This window comes from Callorhinus ursinus, unplaced genomic scaffold (genome assembly GCF_003265705.2).
Source record: "Callorhinus ursinus isolate GAN/ISIS: 27379988/994484 unplaced genomic scaffold, GSC_fseal_2.0 scaffold18, whole genome shotgun sequence".
Lineage (NCBI taxonomy): Eukaryota > Metazoa > Chordata > Mammalia > Carnivora > Otariidae > Callorhinus > Callorhinus ursinus.
Genome location: NW_027397080.1, coordinates 8898119 through 8923349, shown reverse-complemented (window position 1 = coordinate 8923349; position 25231 = coordinate 8898119). Strand labels below are relative to the sequence as shown.

At 46.8% G+C, this 25231-nt stretch overlaps 1 protein-coding gene across 2 annotated transcripts; it reads right to left on the bottom strand.

Moving 5' to 3' along the window:
• Positions 1-56: 56 nt before the first annotated feature.
• OSCP1 (organic solute carrier partner 1) lies at positions 57-25231 on the bottom strand. Of its 2 annotated transcripts, none has more exons than XM_025855910.2 (10): positions 25018-25231; positions 16764-16918; positions 12832-12999; positions 12028-12108; positions 4371-4474; positions 3798-3926; positions 3188-3257; positions 1647-1786; positions 629-692; positions 57-409 (listed from the first exon to the last, which is right to left on the bottom strand). In XM_025855910.2, exons 1-10 carry the CDS (start codon positions 25127-25129, stop codon positions 293-295), a joined length of 1140 nt encoding a protein of 379 aa, XP_025711695.1. In that variant the 5' UTR covers positions 25130-25231; the 3' UTR covers positions 57-292. The 2 variants fall into 2 exon arrangements, with proteins under 2 accessions (XP_025711695.1, XP_073758994.1); XM_073902893.1 differs by lacking the exon at positions 25018-25231 and adding an exon at positions 21077-21152.

Below are 25231 nucleotides of genomic sequence, written 5' to 3'. Positions count from 1 at the left end.
CTATGGCCCAGGATGCTTTGGATGGTTGCCATAAAACCAGAAGAAAACAGAAAAGGTCCAATTTAAAAGCCAGAATCTATTTTGCTGAAAACATGCATATGTGTGTGCCTTCCAGACATGGCACTCCTTGAGGGAGACCTGCATAGTTCGTTACAACATAGACAGAAATGGGAGTTAACTGCTCGGTATAAAACTCGCAGCATCATTTTGCTCCCTGGAGCATCCCCAGGGTCCTTATCAGGCAGCCTGTCCCATAGGGGGCGTTGGGGGGGGGGGTGCCGGGCCAGCACAGCTATAACTCATCCATCATGGCAAGCAGATCATCCCCCTTGCTGGCGCTCTGCCTTGGCTGGTCCATGACCTCAAACTCCCCCATGATGCGAGCCAGCTCCTTGTTCCTTTGCTGGTCCTGTTGGAGAAGTGAGAGGGCAAGCCTGAGAAGGGTGTGTCAGCCACACGGCTTCTCCGAGCAGACGGTGTTGAATTTTTGTCCCGCCACTGTGATGCGTGTCAGAATAGGGATTCTGGATACATGCTGATGAGAGAGAAGGGAGGGCGTGGGACGTTCGAGGTTGGCAGGAGATGAGGAGGGGACTGACGCTTGGCTTGTGTAATCGCCTGCACCCACCTGAGTAGCTTGTATGTTGAGAACCTCATAGGATAACTCTTCTGGCCTGGTTAGCGCTGCTTGTCTGCAGGAGGTGGTAGAGAAATGGGTCAAAGGTTAGGGTTTTCTCCCTGCCAGTGTGGCACACTGGCATCTGATAATTTCACTGCCTGTTTTTCTCTGCCTCACCTTCTGCCACTTCCCTTCAGCTTTCTGCCCTTTCCCCAAGCAGTGCACCCTATGCTCCAGAAAGTCAAGTCCTTATCTATAGTCTCTGTGCCTTTGCATGTACTGAACTGGGCCAAGAAGGTTTTTCCCTTTCCTCTGCTTGGCAAACTCCAATACCAAGCCCAGATGCCAACTCCCTCCATCTGCCGGTGCAAAGTCAATCACTGAGTCCTCCATTAGCGCATTTATGACATGGCACTGAAATAACTTGTGTCCGGTACATTCTCTTCCTACCCTGCGAGCTCCTGAGGACAGGCTCTAGGTCTTACACTCCCATCTTTGTGTCCCCGGCACTTACCATAGTAAGCACACAGGTGCACAAAAGTTAGTTCAGTGGATATGGAACTAGAAGGCAACCCCCACCCCAAATATCTGGTTGTGAGGAGGGTCACATGAGATAATGGTGCAAAAGTGCTCTATAAACTGTAAAGCTCTGTATAAATCTGGGTGGATGACTCTTCCTATTGGTTTTGGGGGAGACTGTCCTATCCCAAAGACATCATGCTCTGACTCCCCTCTGGTTTCTAAACAGATTTTTCTTACTATGATTATCTTGACTTCCAATACTTCTTGTTCAGCTATGCTTTGCTAAGTAAAACATTAGAACTATTTCTTGAATGAATCCAGAAGTTTCAGACTATTTAATACTGGTGGATTCTTCCTTAACTAGGTTACTTAATTTGCTGGTTTGTCCTCTGTGACCTTTACATCTATATTTATAAGTGTTACTGGTTTATAATGGCCATTTTCTGGTTCTTATCACACTTAGGATTTTTAGATATGCCTTGTAAGAAACAGGTTTAACACGTACTCCTCCTCTTCATCAGTGGTAAAGAGATTCAACCGGAATCCTGGCTCAGGACCACTGGGTTTCTTAATCTCCATCCCTCCCATCAGCCTGGCCAAGAAATTCAGCTCTTCTTTAGCAAGAGGGTTTGGAGCAATGCTTTCCTGCAGAAACAATTTCATGATTTTTAGCCACATGAAGGTGATCACATTTCCTGCTGAGACCCTCGAGACCCACGGTGGTATTATAGAACCAGGCAAAACAATAACTGTTTAATTTATCTTGGGAAGAACTGTGTCCAAATAAAGCATAGAAAACAGGCTTAACCCAAACAGAAAAAATCCACATCAGAAGCAGAAGGACTCTTATTAGCAAGGCAGCAAACCAGAGATTCTCACTTTCAAGATGAGTGGAGGGCCCCAGACATCCCCGTTCTCCTCCGACGACCTTCCTCCTTGAAGGAGAACATTGCTTCCTCTTCCGTCAATCTAGTTCCCTGGGCATTTACAAGTAGCCTCAGCAAATGCCCCAGGGCCCAGGGCACTCCTTCCATCGGAGCTACCACACTGCCCTCAGGTGGTGACTGTGGTGAACACACCCGGGATCCATTCCCTCCTGGGGCAGTCTGGCCCCACTCAACCGCTCACCCCTCCTTCCAAGCCCGCTCCTCTGAGCTGCCCCCTGCTCTGCCTCTTCCGCTGTCTTTTTTTTTTTTTTTTTTCCTTTGTCACTCTGCCGCCACTTATCTAAAGTAGAGTTCTCCTCTTACTTCTTCCTTGCTGGAGATAAACCCCTCTGCCTCTTGCCTAAATGGCAAAGTCCAAACTGCTTAAGCCTCTTTGGAATCAGGCCCCAGTGCCCTGGTATAAGCAAATCTCTGGCCACCTGCCTCAGTTGCATTATGGTCTAGCCAGGTGGGAGAGACGCTGCCTCCCGGCTTCCCCCAAATACCACTCTGCTCTTTTGTCCCTTGGTGCCTTTGCTTATACTGACACCTTGGTCTGCGTGCCCATCTCTCCTTCTAAGCCAGCTTTGTGTCCCTGGGTTCCCAGCCCATAGAAGTAGTTCAGTAGATGTTTGCCAAATAACTGAATATTTCCTGATCTGTCCTAGAGTTAGCTAGTAGCGACTTCTGTGAAAATTTATAAAAGATGGAATTCAGAGACTCTAAAACCCCATTTTGAACTTAGCTACCACAGCATTATAGAGGGTGGCACTGAAAAGGGTTTGCTGTAATGATCAGAAGACACAGGAGTACTGGACTCAGCAACCACAGACCCAGTGGCACTGGTACAATGCTATTTCACGTGGCCTGGTGTGTGGTTCTAGCTTAATTATGGTGGTTGAGCCAAGCCTAAAATTACCTAATTAGTCAGATCACTGGAAGTCTTCATGAGAAACTACAATTAAAGACCTTTGTACTTGTAAGGCCGAACTGAGAAGATTGCAAACAGCGAGGGAAACGCTGGCTAGCTTTGAAGTCTAGAGTTTCCACCCTTTTCCCCGTCTAGATTTTTGTGTCGAGAAATAAGCTCTGAAGATGAAGAAGGAAGGCAGCAGCTCACCTGTGTCCGGGAAGCTAAGTTTCTGGATGCTCCAGACATGTGGGTTTCCACGGGCCGGTTCATACTGTACCTGGTATCAACGGAAAACTGTGAAAACACTGCCCAGCCCTTTCCCATCGACTTCCTTCTAACTCATAAATAGAGCGCATAACTTCTATTTTGAGACATTAAAAAGCATCCAGAAATGTGTTCGGAGTACAGAACATAACTAAGTGGGTGCCAACCACACAGATTTCATGCTTTCCCAAAGAAAAAATACCTGCGAGGCTGCATGGAAATGGCGCTTCTGGCAAAGGAATGTATTTTACTGCAGAAAACGTGAACACTACATGAAGGCCTCGCCTTTCTGACCTCCACTGCGACACAGGTTTGGGCTAGGTCTCTTCCGTGGCTACTTACAATTATTTATCTTTTCAGTCTGGCGCGTTGCGCTATGTGTGTGAATGTTGGGGGCCCTTTGAAAGTGTCAGTGCTCTGCATGCACTGTATCTGAGAGGGGAAATGATTTCATTTGTCAGCAGGGATTTTCATAGCGGAAGTCAAGCTGGTTTTTTAAGTGAAGTGACCTCCCTCAGACTTGAATTCATTCAGAGAGGGAGAATTTGCTTACATATTGGTTCCCAGTTTCAAGACTCGGTCTCCATAAAGTTCAAAAGAACCTTCTTTTGGTGCAGTGACATAGTGCCCACCATGCTTGAATTCTATCTTCTTCACTTCTTTGCCTTTGTCGTTGAACATTCTACAATACAAATATGACATGATGGAATGTTCTCCAAGCTTGGGGAGTCCTGAAGGCTTCTTTATTCTTTGTACTATGGGACAAAAAGGAATTCATGCACTCCTTCGAGATAAAGATGCTGGCTGAAGCAATAATAATACAATAATAATAATATTTACCAAGTACATATTATGTGCCAGGTGCTGTGTAAGCACTTTAGAGCATTATTATCTTATTCATCCTTACAGCAACCATTTAATAGATGAGGAAGTGAATCCTGAAGAACTGGGTGGTTGGCCTCAAGTGTCTGCTCAGTGGCACAGCTGGGATGAGAACCTGACCTTCTACCTGCCGTGCTTTACTGAAGGAAGGGGGCACCCAGCAGTGCTGCATTCTCTGTGGTGGCCCACATGTTTGTTCCCTGGCACCCCAACGTTGGTCTGACGGTTACAGTTGAGAATTCACCTGATGAGTCCAGGAACTTCAGTTCCCCAGGGAACAGGCCCAGAGACGGGCAACACAAAGCGACCATTAGAATTCTGGACTCTATCCTTTAGAAATATGGATACCTGGAAAAAAAAATACACTTATTGTCATTTTTTTGGTATATTTTTCTAGACACAAGCACTCTGAGGATGGGTAAATGTATAATGGCTTGGGGATGTTACCTAGTGGGTTTATAACAATGAGAGAGAAAGACTCAGCATAACTAGCCCTGCAGAGTTACAGTGTTGTTACAAACAGGCCTTTTGAAGTGCATAGCAAGTCTTCCAGGTGAACTGTATTACCCCCATTTTAGAGCTGAGGAAGCTGAGGCTCCCAGAGTGAGGTGACTTGCCTGAAGAGAATAGTAAGAGACAGGGCCACGATTCAAAACTAATTCCACACCCATTCCTTGTTTCCCGGCCGAACTTCCCATACATCTGTGAGGCTTGAGCTATCCGGACCTTCATTTTACAGGTGAGGAATTGGCAGCTTAGAGGTTGAGACACTTTCTCAAGGCCAGCCAGCTCAAAGGGGGCAGAGCTGAGGATTCAACCCTTGTGTTTCTGACTCTGGAGCCCAATCTTTTGGCCATGTGCTGGACTGGTGGGAAGAGGCCAGAGCACGTGGATACGGTTGGCATTAGAGTCTGAAGTTTTTCTATGCGACTGAAAACACCACATTATGCTTATTTCTACTCCCTGGTTTGTGTACTTTTTAAAAAATTTATTTTTATTTTTTTTTAGGTAATCTCTATATCTATACCCAATATGGGCCTCAAACTCAAAACCCAGAGATCAAGAGTCGCCTGCTCTACAGACTGAGCCAGCCAGGCGCCCCCTGGTTTGCATACTTCATGTTGAGGTCAGGGTCAGATTAAATCCCATAAAGGCTGTAGCAGTTAATCAGTTTTATTGGATCTTAGCTTCCTCATCTGTAAAATGAGATAAATTTGAAGATCCCTTCAAACTCTAAAACGCTACAAGATTATATTCATAATATCATCAAAAGTAAGCATCTGTTGCGTGCAAACAGATGACAGTGGGAAGTGGTAAGAATTCATAAGCTGGCAGTTTGGCCCGGCTCATGCCCCGGCTGGGCCACTCCTTGGCTCTGGGTTTTTGGTAAGTTACACAACCTTTCTGTGCATTGGTTTTCTCTTTGGTAAACTAGGGGTAATAACAGCATCTATTCATTGGGCGAGTGTTACCTGCCAAATCAGATAACGAGAAGGCAGTTATCACAGAGTCTGACACATAGTAAGTGCTCAATACATGGTAGCTAATACTCTCAGTATTACAGTCTAATTGGACACAGGACCCAAGCATAAAATGGGATAAAGGGACAGTATAAAGCAGGAGATGCTGGGGAGCATATGCATAGTTAAGTAACCCACCGAAGAGAATGACCACAGGCATGGGGGTGGTAGGGGTAACTGTGGGTTTGGAGCTGGCCCTAGAGGAAGGTGGGTGTGAAGACATTTTAGAAAGCAGAGATGGGAGGGCAGAAGATATGTTTTGGGGGGAATGTGTAAACTGGTTTGATTGGAGGGTTTGGCTGGACAACTGTTATGGAATTTTTGCCCTTGAGATTCTTTGACCAAGGGATGTGAATACAAGCACAGAGAAAGAAAATTTAGAGACGTGGGAATGTATATATATGTGCTGGACCCCCTGTGAGCCTAATTCTAACACGGTTGACTATGTCACAGCAGGTCTGAAATGTACGCACTTCAGTCCAGTGTATAGCTGTGTTTGACCCAACAACCTGCCCTTGGCCGGCCAGGACCGTTGGGTCTGTCTGCTGCCCAGCCCCTCCGCTGGCCCTCAGCTGCAAGTGACTCGCCCCTGTCCTTCTCTTCTTACTCCACCCTTTTCTCCCCCAGCTGGTCCCATGTATTCCCAGCGTTCACCTCCGTGCCGATGGCTCCCAGATCTCGAGCTGCCACTTAGCCTTCTTCCCTGGGCACTAGATGCATCTATCCCATTGCCTATTAGACGTGTCCACCTAGAGGTTCCGTGGGATGCACCTCAAATTCATCCTGCTCAGAACAGGGGTCATCATGGATCCTCCTCTGGGGTTCCCAATTGTAGTGGATGACACCATGAAGGCACCAAGCCAGCAGTCTGAGCTCCCCTGCCCCCCACCTTCCTATGTCTATTCAGTCATCAGGCCCTGCCTCCCCAGTATCACTCCTTGTATCTGGCCCCTCCTTTCCGCCCTGGTCCCTAGTGCAGACCTTTGTCGTCTCTGACTTGGCCACGGCAGGTGCCTCCTAACTGACCTCAGTGCCTGCCCTCTCACCCGATTGTGATCCCTCCTCCAATGGGCTGCTGAAGAGACTCTTTTAAACTTCTCTCTGACCATGTCCCTCCCCTGCTTCAGTGGCTCTCTACTGCCTGCCTGATAATGTCCAGTTGGCCCTTGTTCTTCTCTGTAGCCATGTTCCTCCTTGAATCCTACGTTCCAGCCATACCCAAATGCTTGCAGCCTTCTACACCCCCTGCACCACCAAATACACCAGGCAGTTACATGCCTCATGCCCTTATCGAGATGGTGTCCTTCACCTAGGGTGTCCGGGTAACCCCTCCCCTTATTTCCCATGGGCCTGCGAAAACCCATTTTTCAAAAAAGATGTCAGATCCTCTATGAAGACTTTTCGTTTTCTTTCCTTTTTAAAAAATTTATTTAAGTAATCTCTACACCGAACGTGGGGCTTGAACTCACAACCCAGAGACCAAGAGTCGCACGGTCCACCAACTAAGCCAGCCAGGCGCCCTGCCTTTTCTGATTCTCTTAGGTAGAACTGACCACTCCCTCCTTTGTGGCCTCTCTCTTTATACTCTTCTGTTTTAAAATCAAACATCTGCAAGGCACTTGGTGCCTTTTCCCCTTCTCTAATGAGTTCCTGAGGGCAGGAAGCATGTTTCCTATGGAAAGAGGAAATGAAGGTCACAGAGCTGTGGGGCCAGAGTGCTGGATGAGGCGTGTCCCCGAGGGTGGGGGCAGGGCTCTGGTGGCCAGGAGGACAGTGAGCCAGGGATGTGAATGCTCCGGGAACACGGGTGAGTGGCTTGGCAGGAAGTTTCAGCAGTGAGTGCTGAGTGCAGGGCTTTGCACGGTGTTGTGGTTGCTGATCTGGCCTCACTAGAGGAGGGCCACATTGGTGAGGGCAGGAGAATAAAGATCGGCAAGTGAGGGGGCAGGTGGCAGAATGCCAACCCTGCTTCTCACACCCTACCGGTGGATGAGGGAGAATGGCCAGCCTCCACCAAGAGCCAGAAGACTTGAAATGCCATCTCTATGATGTACGCTGACCATCTCTCCTCTGGGCTTTCGATTTGCATATTCAGTTGCTTATTTGACATCGCCAAATAGGAGGTCTAATAGGCAAATCAAACTTAGTTAGAGTTAATTAATTTTTCTACCCAAATACACTTCCCTCAGTCCCTCCGCCTCTCAGTCAATGGCACTAGGCACCAGCAGCTGCTCAGACCGGAAACATGGTAGTCATTCTTCATTCTTCTTTTCCTTCCTCCCCACGTTCAGTTTCTCAGTAAGTCTTACTGCTCTTGCCCTGACGGGATACCCCAGATGTGACGAGTTCTCGCTATCTCCAGTGGCAGCACCTACGCCAAGAACTTTCATTTTCTACCTAGATTTCTACAGTGGTGTCCTCACTGTTGTCCCACCTCCACCCCTGTCCCATGCAGTTCATCTTCCAGAACACAAATCAGATCATGTTACCACTTACCGTAGGATGCCTGAAATGTTTTCTTTACTCTAAGAACAAACTAAATTCCTCACTAGGGTATAAAGCTAAAGTCAGCTGGTAGGTGCCAGTGTGGTTATGACTGGTGTCTGGCCTGATTAGTTAGTGCCCCCGCTGCACACTACACCTGTGAACTGCAGCACTCCTGCCTACACGTGCTTCACTCACACTGGCTTCCTCTCTGTCGTGCTTTGTCCACCTCAGGGCCTTTGAACTTGCTGTCCCTTCCGTCTAGATGTGCTTCCCTGAGATCTTTGTTAATTACGTTCTCAACTAAAATGTCTGTCCTCAGAAAGGCTGCCCTTGACTCGACTCTAACTCTCTCATAAGGATGTGCTGTCCCGTACAGTAGCTACTAGTCAAGTGCGGCTATTAAAATCAAGCTAAATTAGGGACGCCTGGGGGGACTCAGTCGGTTAAGCGTCTGCCTTTGGTCCAGGTCATGATCCCAGGGTCCTGAGATCGAGTCCTGCATTGGGCTCTCTGCTCGATGAGAAGCCTGCTTCTCCCTCTGCACCCCCCCTCCTCGTGTGTTCTCTCTCTCTCTGACAAATAAATAAATAAAATCTTTAAAAAAACAAAATTAAGCTAAATTAAAAAATTCAGGTTCTCAGTCACACTAGCCATATTTCAAGTGCTCAATGGCCACATGTGGCTAGTGGTTATCATACCGGACAGCACAGATGCACTCTCCATCGCGACAGAAAGTGCTATTGGACAGCGCTGGTCTCAGGCGACAGCCCATCCCTGTTGCCCTTTATAACTTTACCTTATCTTGCCATCTTCCTAAAGTTATCAGAACAAGAACATGACTTACTTATCCTGTCTATTCTTACTAGGCGTAGAACCTCGTTGAGGCAGGGCCTCGGTCTTGTTCACTTCTGTATCTCTAACACTGAAAATGGTGCGCTCTATAAACCTGTGGTAGACTGACGAGTGTCACAGGGATGAACTGTTTCCGAGCAGAGCGGGTCGTGGAGGGGAGGGATAGGGAACGTTCTATGAAGAGGCAAAGATGGCATGATATTTTTCAACAACTGAAACAACAGGAGGCACACAAGGAAAGTCCTCGAGGGAAGGAAGCATGGATGGGAATGAGAGTACAGGAGAGGGTGGCTGAGCTGAGGAGCCTACCCTTTTGGAGGCAACTCTGGAAGGACTCTGGAGGGCTGAGGGGCTTGGGGATGGGGATGGTGGTAAAGAACTGCTCAGGATTCCACGTGGAAGTGGTCTTTGGGCGGTCTCTGGCCAGGCCTGGGTACAGGTCAGGGCCTTGAGCACATTCAGACCACTTCAGGTTGTTTCTTTTTTTTTTTTTTTTTAAGATTTTATTTATTTATTTGAGAGAGAGAGAGAGAGAGAGAAACAGCATGAGAGGGGAAAGGGTCAGAGGGAGAAGCAGGCTCCTGGCTCAGCCGGGAGCCTGATGTGGGACTCGATCCCAGGACTCCGGGATCATGACCTGAGCCGAAGGCAGTCACTTAACCAACTGAGCCACCCAGGCGCCCTTCAGGTTGTTTCTTGGTACCACAGAAAGCTGTGGGTATCAGGATGCCGTGTTTTGCGTTTGCTTTGGTTAAACAGCAAAGGAGTGTTAGATCAGACCAGTGTTTTTTTTGATTTAGTTAGTTGGTTTTACTAAGAAATCTAAAGACTACCAAGGCTGTTTTGGAAACAGAGAAAATGCATTGGCAAGCACAAATTGCAGCTGAGCAGAAATACCATTCAAGACCAGATTCAGAAGACCAGCCAAGTGTCACGGAACGGTGGCTGAATATCGTCAGGATATGTGATTCCTATTTTTCTTCATGAACATTCTGATGTTTCATTGCTTGCCTATTTAGCAACTAAAGCTTAATATATTTTGTGGTTTAATGCATTTTAATGATTTTGTTATAAACTTCTTATTAGGAGTGTCTTTTCATTATAATGAATTTTAACTTGTCAGAACTGAGAAATCAATATGGCTGCTCATATCACTACAATCCATAAAACAATGTCCAAATAGGCACTATTTTGATAAGAATCTGATGCAGAGTTTTCAATATTTTAAAGCAATGCAAAACTTAATCTTATTTGTACTTTCATATTTTTTATTTTATTTTATTTTATTTTATTTATTTATATATTTTTAAAGATTTTATTTATTTATTTGAGAGAGAGAGAATGAGAGATAGAAAGCATGAGAGGGAAGAGGGTCAGAGGGAGAAGCAAACTCCCCGCTGAGCAGGAAGCCTGATGTGGAACTCGATCCCGGGACTCCAGGATCATGACCTGAGCCGAAGGCAGTCGCTTAACCAACTGAGCCACCCAGGCGCCCTCATATTTTTTATTTTAATTGATGACTATTAGAGATCTTAATTTATATTGGTGTTATTATTACTCGATCGATAGCAAATAAAATTATTCATGAGGGTTAAACATAAAATTGGCCTCTGAGTTGAAATCTATTTGTCTTCCCTGGTCCGTGGAAGGGAAATAATGATCAGGCACTAAGTGCATCCTACTGCTTCTTTTTTTTTGAATTTTATTGGGTGAAAATGTTATGCCTACACAAGTACAAGATTCAAAAGGTTCAAAGGTATATGATGGAACATGGCTCTGTCCTATCCCATCCTCCACGCAGTTCTCCACAACCAGGAGGTATTCACTGTGACCAGTTTCTGGAAGGAAACGCTCTATACGGTACACATACAAGAAAATCCACACATATTACACACGCTGCATCAGCTATATGCTTGCAATAAGGCATCATCGTGTCCAGTTTTCAGATGAAGAAGGTAAGGCTCAAGAAAGGTAATTTGCCCAAGGTCATGGAGCTGTGTTGGAGCTGGGACTCAGACGCCAGGATGTTTGACTCCAGAGCCTCGGCTCATTCGGCCCTATCACCCGTCCTTCCCTGAGCAGCTTGTTAAGTTATGCAGAGGAACGAAGTTCTGTCCAAGAGAGACAGGCCCCACATTCAGGAGCTCAGCAGTGTGTGGAGTTGTCCCAAGCAGGCCTGACAGGGTCAGGACGCAGGGTCAGTTGGGAGCCACAGCCAACAGGCAGAGGGGGGCCTGAGCCAGCCTGGGGGCAGCAGGAAGGGAAAGGAGGACGTGGACCCTGAAGAGGCAGCCTCGGGAGAACTTTAGACGAAGAGCAGAGAAGGGGACGCAAAGGTCACGCTCTGCTTCTGAGCTGAGTGAGTGAAGAAGCGGTGGGGCCCTCAAAAGAAATCGGGAAGTTGGAAGTGGTGCAGGACTGGAATTTTGGAGATGAATTTTGCGCAGACCTTACACTGTAGGCACTGGGTGCCTCCTCACGGAGAGCTCAGCAAGCAGGTGGAGACGTGGGTCTAGGTGGCAGGGCTAGGGCAAGGGCAGGGCGTCGGTGAGACTCCGAAGTCCTACGTGAAGGTGAAGGAAAGGGGGAGGAAGGAGTGCGGGGCACAGAGCTGGGAGGGGTAAAGTGAGGCCAGGATGGTCTGGCCCCGTGAGAGTCCGGGAAAGGTGGGCTTCCTGGAGTGGGAGGGCAGCCTCCTGCCAGGGTCAGATACTGGAGAGGTCAAGGATGCTAACGGTTTGAGAAAGGGCTTTCTCACTGAGAGCAGGCTGGTAGCCTTGAGAACACATTTCCTCCAGAGAAGAGAATAAATCATATTTTAAAGAAACACATAAAGGAACTGGGAAGGAATGGCGGTATCATTGTCTTCCTTGGTCTATTTAAAAACTGCTGAGATTTGTTATCAGAAAGTTTATCATCATGGAGCCAACCACGAGGAATCATTAACTGGGCAATCTCAGCCCTCTTCTGCCTGACCACTTGGCACCCTGCTTCCCGAGGACGGCGGTGGCAGCGTGCTCCCTGGGCCGCCCATTCACTCACCCGGATGTGCAGGTCCTGGAAGAAGATGAGGAGTGTCTGCCGGATCAGCTGGAACTCCCCTGCAGACAGCGCCCCGTATATCTGCCAGATGCAAAGCAGAGAGAAGCGCTTCACTTCCAGAAGTGAGGTGAGAAGTGCAGACGGGCAGGGCTAGGCAGACCCCGGGGGGTGGGTGGAGGGGGGGCGGGAGCCAGAGAAGCAGGCAGGGGACTCAGCTGCTGGGGCTGAGAGGGGCAGTGGCAGAGCCAGTGCGGCCGACCCCAGTGGGCCACAGCCAAGTAGGGGGACACTTCACCTCTCCTGTTCCCCACAGACCTGGAGGGGCCCTTCCCCCTGCCAGCTCCCTTTCAGAAAAGTCAGGAGGAAATGGCCATGCCCTGTGTCGTTGCTTTCCCCATGTGGAAGGCCACAGTGAGAGGGCCTAAGACGGTAATGCCTGTTATATGACCAAATGGATACTTGTAGATTTTTAGGATTTTTCAGGAGAGTGGCAGGCTTTGTCATCCGTCATCCTGTTCTGTCTGTCATAGAATCTGGCTTTTTCTTTTTTTTTTTTTTTTGAGATTTTATTTAATTTGACAGAGAGAGGGAACACAAGCAGGGGGAGTGGGAGAGGGAGAAGCAGGCTTCCCGCGGAGCAGGGAGCCCGATGCGGGGCTTGATCCCAGGACCCTGGGACCATGACCTGAGCCGAAGGCAGATGCTTAACAACTGAGCTGCCCAGGTGCTCCGAATCTGGCTGTTTTTAACAGGGGAATGAGAACAAGAATGGGGCTGAGAGGTGATGAACCACGCCCCGCTTACTTCAGTCAACTGCCGGAAAGTCTCCTCCACCTGATGCAGGATGGCTGGGGAGTCTTGGATGAAACCCTTGATGGCGTCTAAATGATTGAAAGTGATCAGCAACACATCTTTGGGGCGGGGACACAGCAGTATTTGGTATTTGAAAGCCATGGTCATCAGGTCATACAGCTGCACAAAATAAATAGAAGCAGACATCAGCACCTCCACACAATCGTCCAGTCAAGCATTTACTGAAAAACAGTTCTGGGCATCTCATACAGCTCAGGTGACCGTGTCAGTTATCACTCAAACCAAGAGTGTAAAAGGGGCTGATGTGAATAATGAAGCTAGGACGACAGGTATAAACCAGGGCATTCCCGGGAAAGCCAGGATTTCTGGTCAGCTTACGTATGCTGCTGATGGCACATGTTTGGAACAGTATTGGCAGCCGTGGGGCCCTGGACTGGGTGCTGGCCTCAGAGAGAGCGAGTTCAAAAACGAGCCCTCTACTGCTGTGGCCGATGTGTTGTGGATGGCCCTGGCCATGTCCCTTTGCCTCTCTGAGCCTGAATTTTCTCATCTGTAAAAAATATTCCCTGGGGCACCTGGGTGGTTCAGTTGGTTGAGCTGCCAACTCTTCTTTTTTAAAGATTTTATTTATTTATTTGACAGAGAGAGACACAGCGAGAGAGGGAACACAAACGGGGGAGTGGGAGAGGGAGAAGCAGGCTTCCTGTGGAGCAGGGAGCCCGATGCGGGGCTTGATCCCAGGACCCTGGGACCATGACCTGAGCCGAAGGCAGACGCTTAAGGACTGAGCCCCCCGGGCACCCGAGTGGCCAACTCTTGATTTCGCCTCAGGTCATGATCTCACAGTCTGGGCTCCCTGCTCAGTGTGGAGTCCGCTGGATATTTTTCTCTCTCCTTCTCCCTCCCCCCCGGTTCGAGCTCTCTTTCTCAAATAAATAAGTATATATATAAATATAATCTTAAAAGAATTATTCCCTAATTTCCTGTCGTTACTAAACTGCTGAGAGGAGTCAAGGAGAGAGTATGTGTGCATGTGGCAAGTGTGAAATCCTACAACCATGTTAGAGCAATTTTAAATGGTGAACAATCCTTAATGAGATATCAGCAAGCCCCGTGTGTGGTCTGACCGTCCATGAACCATCAGAGGCGAGACACTGGTGAGGACCAAAGTGGTCAAGATAGGTTTTGTGGAAGCAGAAGGCTGCAGTCATAGGTTCACACAAATTGTCACATATAGTGATGGCCTGAGTAGGTTTGGGGCCGAAGATGAGGGCTGTCTGAAATGACCACAGTGTTTTCCATCTAGTGCCTGGGAGAAGGCCGACGCTGACAGTGGCAGGGCAGTCTGGGGGATGGGGGTGGAAGGAACCAGTCTGGGAGAGAAGCTAGGGCGTGACTGACGCAGGATGGAGGATAATCTACACCCATGGAGTGTAGTGCTGAGCACACTCACATACATCACCTTATTTGGTCCCATTTAATCTTCACAAGGACTCTATGACGAAGATGCTAGCCCCAGTTTAAAAATGAAGGGACTTGCTTAATTTCACAAAGCTGGTAATAAATGGCAGGATGAGCTTTGAACTCAGGACGTTCAGATCCTAAGGCATTTGCTAGAACTTTCTACATGATCCCATTTCTCCAACATGCAGCTAAATATTTCATTTAGAAAGCAGAATACCCAGGAACACCTTGGGGTGTGTGTGGGGGGAATGTATAAAACTACAGATACAGACTTGGGACTCTCTGCCATCATTATCACACATTAAGCACCTGTTGTGGATAGGACCCCATGAGAGGAATAAAGGATAAAACCAGGTAGAAGATAAAGAAATGAGAGTTCAGAGTTATTCAGTAAACTGAGTCTACAGCTAGTATGGTAGAGCTAAGACTTGAATCCAGGTTTTTTTATTCCAAATTCCAAATTCTGTGTCCTTTCTCCATGGAAACCTAAACCTTCTCAAAGGCAGAAGAAGAGCAAGCAGCAGAGGAGATGATTAACATTGATTGAACATCTATTATGTGCCAGGCCTACGTGTTCTATGTTTTCTCACTTAATCCTCCTGAAACTGATGAAAAAGCTATTATTATCCCCACTTTATAGATGAGAAAATGGAGGCTCAAGGAGATAAAGGAGCTTTCCAGAAATAAGTGAGAGGAGGTAAGGGCACAGTTAAAGGGAGACAGCTCCCTGAGGTTGCCAGGTACCAGCCGGCAGTGAGCATGGATGTTGTATACTTGGCACTCACTGTCAGTCCTCAGGACTTACAAACATTCACATAATAGAGGAACTAAAAAGTGAATTCTTTTAAAATTATTATTATTGCTATATTAAAAGTAACTGAAGTCCATATTTTATTCAGATTTCATTAGTTTTCCCCTAATGTCCTATTTCTGTTCCAGGACCCCAGTTACATTTTAGTCATCAGGTCTCCTTAGGCCTCTCTTGGCTGTAATGATTTCTCTAACTGTCCTTGTTTTTGGTGGCCTTGAGAGTTTTGATTATTGGTCAGGTACTTGTAACATGACCTCCAAATGTTATCTGTTTGGTTTTATTTATTTGACATAGAGAGAGCAGAAGCAGGGAGAGCAGCAGAGGGAGAAGGAGAAGCAGGCTCTCCATGAGCAGGGAGCCCAATGTGGGACTCGATCCCAGGACCCTGGGATCATGACCTGAGCCGAAGGCAGACGCTTAACCGACTGAGCCCCCCAGGCACCCCATCTCTCTGATGTTTTTCTCACAATCAGAATGGGGTGTGGGTTTTTGGGAGGAAGACCACAGAGGTACAGTGCTATCCTCATCACACTATATCAGGGTACACACAACCAATGTGACTTACCACCATTGTCATTGACCTTATAGTGTTTGTTATTTTTCCACTGTAAGTCAGCTGTTCTCTTCCCTTTCCATACTGTCCCTTTGGAAGGAAGTCACTGAGTATAGCCCTCATACAGGGAGAGGGGAGTACCTATATTCTGAACAGGAGAGTTTTTTGAATAGGAGATTTGTCTATTCTCTGCCATTATTTTTTTGGAATTATTATTTTAAAAATCAGAGTGCCCCAATAATTTGTTTCCCAAAGAAACAGATATGTTCAGGGGCACCTGGGTGGCTCTGTCAGTTGAGCGTCTGCCTTCTGCTGGGGTCATGATCCCAGGGTTCTGGGATCGAGCCCCATGTTGGGCTCCTTGCTCAGTGGGGAGCCTGCTTCTCCCTCTGCCTCTGCCTGCCACTCCCCCTGCTTGTGCTCCCTGTCAAATGAATGAATGAAATCTTAAAAAAAAAAAAAAAAGAAAGAAAGAAACAGATATGTTCATGTTCCTTTTTTTTTTTTTTTAAAGATTTTATCCATTCGTTTGAGAGAGAGAGAGAGAGTGGTGAGAGAGCACGAGCCGGGGGAGAGGCAGCGGGAGAGGGACTTCTCCTGCTGAGCAGGGAGCCTGACATGGGCTTGATCCCAGGACCCCAGGATCATGACACGAGCCAAAGGCTGACACCCAACCAACTGAGCCACCCAGGTGCCCCAATATGTTCATGTTCTAAGTAAAGACTGAGCAGTTTTGAATTTGCTTGAAAAATGCCTGGTTTCCTCATCACAGAGCTGAGATTTGTTAAGAATGGAGCAGATTTAAAGTTTTTAGGGATAGGCACTTGTACTGGGTCGAGGTGTGTGTTCCTGAATATGGGCATGAACACCAGCTCTCTCTCTGGGCAGGTGGAACGACATGAACATCAGAGGGGTTGGGATGGATGACTTGAGGTCCTTTCTAACTCTGGAACTCAATACCAACAACTGATACTTACAAGTGCCTTTTTTTGGCAAGGCACCACTGCATACATCATCTCATTTGACCCAGTCTGTGCTCATGCACCAAAGGTACAAGAAATGCAACCAGTGGGACAGAGGCAGCTCTCTGCTCACCTTATCCATGCTGGCCTGGTTTAGTCTCATAATGGAAGCATGAGCAAGGCGGTCGTAGACAGTCCTCAGGGCCTTCTTGGAGTAGAGCTCTTGCGGTTTGAACAATTCCTCCATAAACTTTCGATTGAACATGGTTGAGATGATGTCATTCAGAACTGTAGAGACAAGAGAGAATACAGCTAAGCAAGTACTGGAGGAAGCTTTATTCAGGAGATGCTCTCTGTATGTGAATGGAATGCAGGAGCTGGGTCTACGCAGAGTGGGGATGCTGATGTGCTGGTGAGATCTGCTCCCTCGGGAGAAACCACACAGGCATCCCAATAGAAAGCAGGGTCCAGAGTGCTTTATGAGACTGTCTCTGAGCAAACATAAATGTGGCAATGTGCTTCAGTGGTTACAAACCACTTTTACACATACATTATCTCACCTGATGATAGGGGAGATGTTTCTTTAAAAAAATTCCTATGAACATTTTAGATTAGATCTCTTCCTTAAAATGAGAAACCACATTGCTCTTTTTTTGGTTTGTTTAGCTAATCTATAATGTTTTTACTTAAATTTCGTAAAAATGGGACCAATAACGGTAATTGACTCTTTTTAAAGAAAAAACATTTTATGAAAATAGACAAGTCTACCCACTGGTTAGAGATGAAAACATTTCTAATGTTTCTACAGACATGTACTTCAGATTAGCACCATGTTAGAATGTCTTAATTTCTACATTTGATCTATAATATTGATATTACACTGTGGTGATGTGTCTCATATTGTTGTTCAAATGGAAATTTTCCATCTGGTGAGAATAAAAATCCTAAGGCATGTGGAAACCAAAGTGTCTATAATTCTAGTTCTTCACTCGTTCATTTCGATATTTTGTGCTACTCAAATAATATTAGTTGAAGGCTAGGAAAACCTTCTGGTACAAGAAATAGGAACAGGTATGTATGAACACAGATTATTCTTAATTAAGCCAGATATATCCTGACCTACGGGTGACAGGATAAGGGTGCTGAGAATATACATTCACAGTAATTAAAATTTGAAAGAAAACTGATAACTTACAATTATTATACAAAATCAATTATTAAACATGAGTGATTATCACTGAAGGATACAAATGCCCCTTTCTCTTGCCAAAGGTTGCACCAGGTGATTGGTTGTGACCATGTATTTTAGAGACGGAAGGCAAGGTAGTTCATTCAGGTCATGGTTTCAGGCACCCTGTCCAGCTTTAAGTAATTGATACAAGTACCCTGGGGGCCAGGCCAGCATTGGGGTGCCCATCTGGCTCAGTTCATAGAGCATGCGACTCTTGACCGTGGGGTTGTGAGTTTGAGCCCCACTTTGGGTGTAGAGATTACTTAAAAAAAATAAAATCTTGGGGCGCCTGGGTGGCTCAGTCTGACTCCTGATCTCAGCTCAGGTCTTGATCTCAGGGTGGTGAGTTCAAGCCCTGTGTTGGGCTCCACGCTGGGTGTGGAGCCTACTTATCAACAAACAAAATCTTAAAAAAAAGAGCATCTCAAAGAGCATTTTTGGGGAGAAGGTGGAGCTTCTTGGTTGTATTTAAATTTAGAGGGAGAGGAGGGGATTCCCCACCTTTTGATACAAAAGAACTAAATGACTGACTCCCTACAGATGTGTTGAACTCACACTTGACCTTGGACTTTACTTGAGGCTCCATCCTCTTTGTGAGGAAGAACCAAATCCATTACCAACACAGGGTGTCTCTCACATCTGACAATCTGAACCCATTGCAGCTTGCCCTTAATGTGCACTAACATTTCCCCAGTGTGGACAGCTTGGAGACATAGGAACTTTTCTGGGTTTGCTTCATGAATGGTCTTTTGTCTTTGACCTAAGCAAGCAAGGACCGGCAAGAAACTGGGTTTTCTACCTTTTTCTTACCATAGCCTATACCAAATGCAGAATTTGCAAGGAAATAGGTACAAATGAAAAGCCACACATGAGGCCTTGAGAGAAAGAATTTGAAGAACTTTCTATGGATTTATGTAGGGCAAAGAGGAGTGCCCAAGAGGAAGAATTCCAGTTGAAGGATCGCATCAGCTCCGATTATGTCAATGCTTTCAGAAGCTGCCATTCGCCTGGGTGCTGAGCCATTTCTCTAGAGTCTTTTGAGTCCCTAGCATTATCTAGGAAAATAGCTTATACCCAAATACAACAGTTCTAAAAGAAAGAAAATTGCAGGGGGATTGTTAGTCACTCTGGCAAAGTAAAAAGCAAAATGAAGCCTTTCCCCCTGGGAAGTGAATAGGCTATATATCATCACGGCTCCTTGCACCCTAACAACCAGAAAGTTCTCCTGTTAATTTAGAGTACAGCACGCCCTGTCCCTGTGGGCCGAGCAGTGAACACAAATGACCCCACAGAGGAAATGGCAGTTTGATGATTGGGCCCTGGTACCCAGAGCTCCTGCCTCTCGAATTTAAGTCTTTGGAAAGACTATGGGGGCACAAATTGACAAGTTTACGTCTTGCACAGTGCTTTACCTAGCACTTGGCTGAGGTGGGCCTAAATCTGTACCAGACGTGAGATAAACACCAGGGCACAAAGCAGAACTGGCAGCTATCCCTGCCCTAGAGAAGTAGCCCAGGTCGTATTTAAGTTAAACCTGAGAAATGGGTTTAAGCAGACCTGTTAGTCAGTCTTGGTGTTAGTTTTTGGCACTCGCATGAGCTTTGCATAATTTCATGAGGCAGGAATGCACTAGGAGCCAGGTTTCGAGGGACAGGGACTAAAGGCAGGGAAGGAAATAAATTTTCACAGGTGCATCAGAAGCGTTCGTAACTGAGTTCTTAACAGATCAGGTTGCTCGTCCTGGGTTCTGAAGTCAGTTTCTGCTCATTACTTTGTAATGCCTAAGTTAAAATAAATTCCAATGATTAAATTATGTATGCTGGGGAGCCTGGGTGGCTCAGTCAGTTAAGCGGCTGCCTTCGGCTCAGGTCATGATCCCAGGGTCCTGGGATCGAGTCCCGCATCAGGCCCCCTGCTCGGCAGGGAGCCTGCTTCTCCCTCTGCCTGCCTCTCTGCCTACTAGTGCTTCTATCTCTCTGTCAAATAAATAAATAAATAAACTTAAAAAAATAAATTATGTATGCTAACAGCCTTCATAATCCACACCTCTTGCCTGAAATTCTGCCCTGCGTCAAGAGGTGGGCCAAAAATTGCTCACAGGAAATGGTAAAAGACAGTAACAGTGTATCAAGCCCTTCAGTTGGGTTTTTCTTTGAGCCTGGCCTGATGAAATAATTCTCCTGATGAAAGCAACTGAGTTTTTACCAGCTACCTCTGCTATACATTTGTTTTTGGGAACGTGCAATTTGGAACCCAAGGTAAAAGGGAGAAGCTACTACTTCTGGATGGTTCCGGCTTTTGAATCCTTACTGTGTCCCAGGCACTGGCCTTAGAACTTTCCCTGCATTCTCTCATTTAAACCCCAAGACAACTCTGGATTACTCTCCTTATTCTATCGAGGAGGAACGTTGAGTTTTAGATAGGTTAAAGTCCAAGGCCACACAGCTGGTGGTGGGAGTGAAATCAGGGTGGGGTGTTTGATTTTAATGCCTGCGTTCTTACACATTACACGCGTTGTCCCCTCAGCACCCTTGGTAGGCTGAGAGCATTGAAAGCACTGAGGACGACGGCTGACGACATGCACCCACAGCACCCAAATGTCAAGTGATGGAAGGTCCTTGTGACATCTAAGGGTGAGAAAGGCTAAGGTTTTATTCTGAGGAATCGGCAAATTTTTCAGGTTTGCTGCTAGTCGTGGGTGAAGGGAAAAATGGAAGATTCGGCACGACAAGGCCACAGTGCATGCGCGCTTCGGCCCACAGGGCTGGCAGCCGTGCAGCCGCCTACCTCCATGTTCCTCCATTGCTCGGTAGAGACCTCTGGGTGCTGAGCAGAATGGCTCAGGGAGGAGCGCTGGCGTCGAACCACAGTTCTTTGGCTGCATAATACTGTCACAGAATTGTTTTAAGGACTATCAAATAGGGCAGTCGACCCAGAAGTGTAGCTAATGCCCTGCAAAACTTGGAACGGACGAAGGGACAAATATCTCAGGTGCCATATGGTCCTTCGGCCAAAGTATGCTTGGTTTTCATCTGACATGCTGTATTTATTTAAGTAAGAGATTCCAACGTACAGCCAGTCTCTTGGCTAAAGAGAAACTCACGCCTATGTTTTTCTTAGACATATTTAGAGTGGTCCCCCAGTAAGCCCAATGACGAAGGACCGAGTGAGCCTGTGGATGCAGACTGAACACATGCAGCCCAGAGATAGCATACCTCGTTTTCTGTCCACCTCTGTCCATTCATCTACATGAAGCATATAAAAAGAAAACACCAGTTCATGAAGCAAGAACATTCTTTTCAAGGAGGCTTTAAAAATAGAAATTCCAAAGATCTGGTCTATGAAACTTTGTTTTGCATGTTTGCATTAATGTCCAATGCAAATACTCTCTGCCTTCCATTTGAAACTTTGAAAAGGATGACGGGTAAATAACAAGTTCCCAAAAAGCCCTGGAGAGGCTATACCTTCCCGAGAGGGGGCCTCGTGGGAGAGGAAACCCGGAACTAGCCCCCCTGGGTTTATCTTGAAAGGCCCGAGAAGTCATTTTCTCTAATGCTATGAGAATACACCTCATTCAAAGGAAGGCTTTACAAGGGCGCCTGGGTGGCACAGTCAGTTAAGCATCTGACTCAGGAGGACTGGGGCGGTGGTGCCACAAGGGGCTCAAGTACTCTAAGGGACAGTGGCTCCCTGCTGTTGACAAAGTGGAGCTGGCAAAAGCATGTCCCGCGTTGGCGCCCTCCTGAGGGCAATGACGCTCAGCTCCAGCAGAGGTCGCTGGAGTGCTGCGCGCTCCCGCCCGGGTCCTCCTGAGGATCCAGGGGAAGGTAAACCATGTCCGGTCTTTCTGTTATTTTTCCAGATGACTTGCTTATGCCAATTTCACTTTAGTTATATTTTGAGTGGGAGGAAGGCCCAAGGCTATCCAGAGCTGCCTGCTAAATTGGAACTAGAAAAATAAAAACGGAACCTCACCACCATTTTTTTGCTCAGTACTTCACTGTGATCTGCTCCTCCTGGAGAAATCACTTACTGTGTGTCTGTTTCCCCTTCTGTAAAATGAGGAATGTAAACAAAATGTAACAGGGTCTTATTTATGAGTATTTTTAAGAGGCCTGGAGTGAGGAAAAGGCACTTTTATTATTCTTGCTATTGCTTGAAATGGGGGACAACATTCATATGCAACACTCCAAAGTTGCCCCATGGCGAGAGCACTTCCTTTCTGTTGAATGCTAAACTAGAGGCTCCACTGTGGTGAAAAACTGCAGTATCTGCAATGGCCTCGTGGGAGCGGCATGGCCTCCAGGAGACCAATTAGTTGTGTAAGAGAATGAAAACACCTAGAAGAAATATGATTTCCATTCACAGCATCAGTGGGGGACTCGTTTACAGTGGCTCCTGTTTTATAGGCCTCTGTGCACCAGCAACTGTCACAGCGGCTCCTTTAGCTACACCAGCTCTCAATGGTGGGATAGATTGGTGTTTCTCAGCTTTCTGAATCCTGTACTCTCCACCCTGTTTTCTCTCTATCTTCTACGAGTCCCCATGAGCCCGTTACTTTCTGTCATTTCTTTCATAAAATCAGTGGGTCCATTGGACAATTTTTTCAGAGCTCCCCCTCTCTTCCCGACCTCCCATTCCCCCCACCCCCAAAGATTCTGATACAGTCCCCCCAAATATGGAAGTATAGTGTAGCACCTAAGGACACACTGGCTAAGAGTGTGAGCTCTGGAGCCTGATGACCTGGGTTCAAATTCTTTACTCTTCCTTTTACTGACTATGTAACCCCAGGCAAATTAACTTTAGTTGCCCCATCTGTAAAATGGGGATAGTATTACCTACAGGATAGTATAGTTGTGGGGATTAAGGTCTTCAGAGAAGTCCTTGGTAGGCAGTAAGTGCTTAATAAATGTTGGTGTTGTTAGGAAGGTATGTCCCCCGGTTTTAGAAGCAGTTACTGGATGAGACTGATGCAAAGCCCTACCTCCAGTGAATGTACAGAAGGGCTGGCTCAGGCTCCATCCAGCATCTCACATGATGTCTGACACTCATCTAAACTGTGGAAGGGGGGAAGGAGTGTGTGAATGTGAATTACTAAAAATGGTTGAAACTCTCTAAAGCTGTATTTAGCAAAACCAGAAGAACTGTAGCTCCTGAAGACAAACGAAACCAGTCCCTTCATATTCACAGGGTCTTGCCCAGACCCCCTCTTGAAAGCCAACACCTGCCGCTCATTGTGCTAAACATGTTGAATACATGATCTCATTCAATTCTGACAGCTTTGCTGTGAGTATGTACGATGCCCATTTTATGGAAAAAGAAACAGGCTTATAGAGGTTACACTCCAAGGACATATAGCTAGTTAAAGGGCAAAGCTGGAATTGGAACCCAACTGCATGGCAGCAGAGAGTATGCTTTTAACTGCTAATTTATACCGTTTTTTAAGATGCAGACCACCAGTGCAAGGTCAGCTCAGTGGTGCCATTAGCCCAAATGCAATGACAGCACATGTGTGCTAAGGAAAACAAAACCCTCTTGAGGAAGAAATGGCAACATCATATAAAACAGCCAATTGAGATCATCAGTTCAACAAACACTGACTGAACACCAATTTATTCTGGTCTAGACACTATGCTAGGTGCTGGAGTACAAAGATGAAGATGATAATCCTATGCGGGGGAGACACCCACAGACCATTTCAGTATAACCTGGCCAGTGATAAGATAGGGAGAGGCATGCATGGGGTACTATGGGAGTATTCTCAGACCCTTTCCCGGTGTGGGGAGGCTTCCTGAAGGAGCTGATTCTCAATCTGAATAATGCAGAATGGAAGAGGAACCATTAGCATAGAAATGGGAGCTTTGGGATAGAATGGGATTATTAGCACGGAAATGTGAATGAACATATTTTAAATGTAGGCCTATAAGCAGTTTGTTATTAAGATACAAAGTAGGAGGCAGGCAGTGGTGGAAGGTGGGACTGCAGAGGTGGAAAGAGGTCAGGTCGACAAGGGCCCTGAAATGTCCTGCCAAAGACTTGGTCTCCATCCAAACAACAGTGCAAGCTGACAAAGGGTTTTAAGTAGCAGGGAGTATGGACAGATTTGCAATTTAGAAAGCTCATGGGCAGCAGTGTGCAGAATGAATGGAGGGGTATGAGATAGGGGGTTCTTTTGATCTCTTTGTGTGTGGACTTGGACTCAATTACACAGACACAATAGTGAATATTTGAGTATGTATGCTTAACATCTGAATATGTACGTTTAACATCAGTTGAGCATACGTATTGCTGGAGAGAATAAATTTTTAATCTGGGGTCGTCAGTTACCTTTATACCACATCTTTCTCTACCTTGAAATATATATTTCTTCTGTACTTAATCCAAGGAAACTTGGTGAAAGCAGTTGTTGGTTGAGAAGGGAGGAAAAGAAGAAGAAAATGGTGGCAGAGAGTTCTGGGTGGTCATTTCTCTGGAGATTAGATGTGATGTATATGGGTGACAGATTCTGCATTTTATAAACTCTCATATAATTATTTCCAGACCTGCCTTCTTTTCCAATAATTGTGAAGGGAATAACGTGCCTTTCTTATGTCTTCTTATTAATCTGTTATTTCAGAATCCCACATTTCTAGAAATAGCTTCTGAAATTAGCAAGACTGGCCTCCAGCTCATGGAGGATACCATACAGAGGACAGGAGAATCAGCACCTGTTGGGGTGGGGTGTGGGGGGAAAGGATGCTTGGACTAGCAAACGGTGTTTACCCAGGTGGTGGGCAGCTCGGTCTCCTACATTTGGGAGGGACTGGTTGTCAAGAGAGATGGGGAAATTATCTCTCCAATTTGCGGGGATGAGGAAATGTGTGTGTGTGTGTGTGTGTGTGTGTGTGAGGTCCCCTAATAATATACCCTAGCGCGGGTATTAAATCCTTCTGCCGTGAAAACATCTTTTGGGGAATTTGACTCCCGAGGGGCCCTGAGCGGATGGCGCTGTGGCGTTGTGAGAAAGGTCCCTGGCTACAGGAGCGCGGGGTGCAGGGGTGTTGGTCAGTCTGCAGGGGAGCCTGGCTGTGGAGCTCCGGCTGTGCGCGCGGCGTTGGCGGTGAGGGGGACGGGCTGCCGGGCGTGGGGCTGGCTGTGCGGGCCGGGCGCCTCTCACCTTTGCGGGCCTTGTCTGCCGGGATGGTCTGGGCCCGCAGCCGCTGGTCCAGGATGTAAAGCATCTCCCCGCCCAAGTTCAAGAAGAGCAGCGGTAGTGTCCGCAGCGACATGGTGCCAGATGCGGGAGGAGGAGGCGAAGGGCCACGGGACTGGATAGCCGGAGGCCGGCCTCCGCGTCCGGTCGCCTGGTTGTCAGGGCAACGCGGCGGATG

What these genes read in the sequence shown, in the direction of transcription:
- OSCP1 (XM_025855910.2), bottom strand. Translation starts at nt 25,129, where the DNA reads ATGTCGCTGCGGACACTACCGCTGCTCTTCTTGAACTTGGGCGGGGAG. An exon ending in ACCACTGATGAAGAGGAGGA is followed by an intron (nt 693 to 1,646) that starts GTACGTGTTAAA and finishes CACCTCCTGCAG; the next exon opens with ACAAGCAGCGCTAACCAGGC. An exon ending in TCAACATACAAGCTACTCAG is followed by an intron (nt 410 to 628) that starts GTGGGTGCAGGC and finishes CTTCTCCAACAG; the next exon opens with GACCAGCAAAGGAACAAGGA.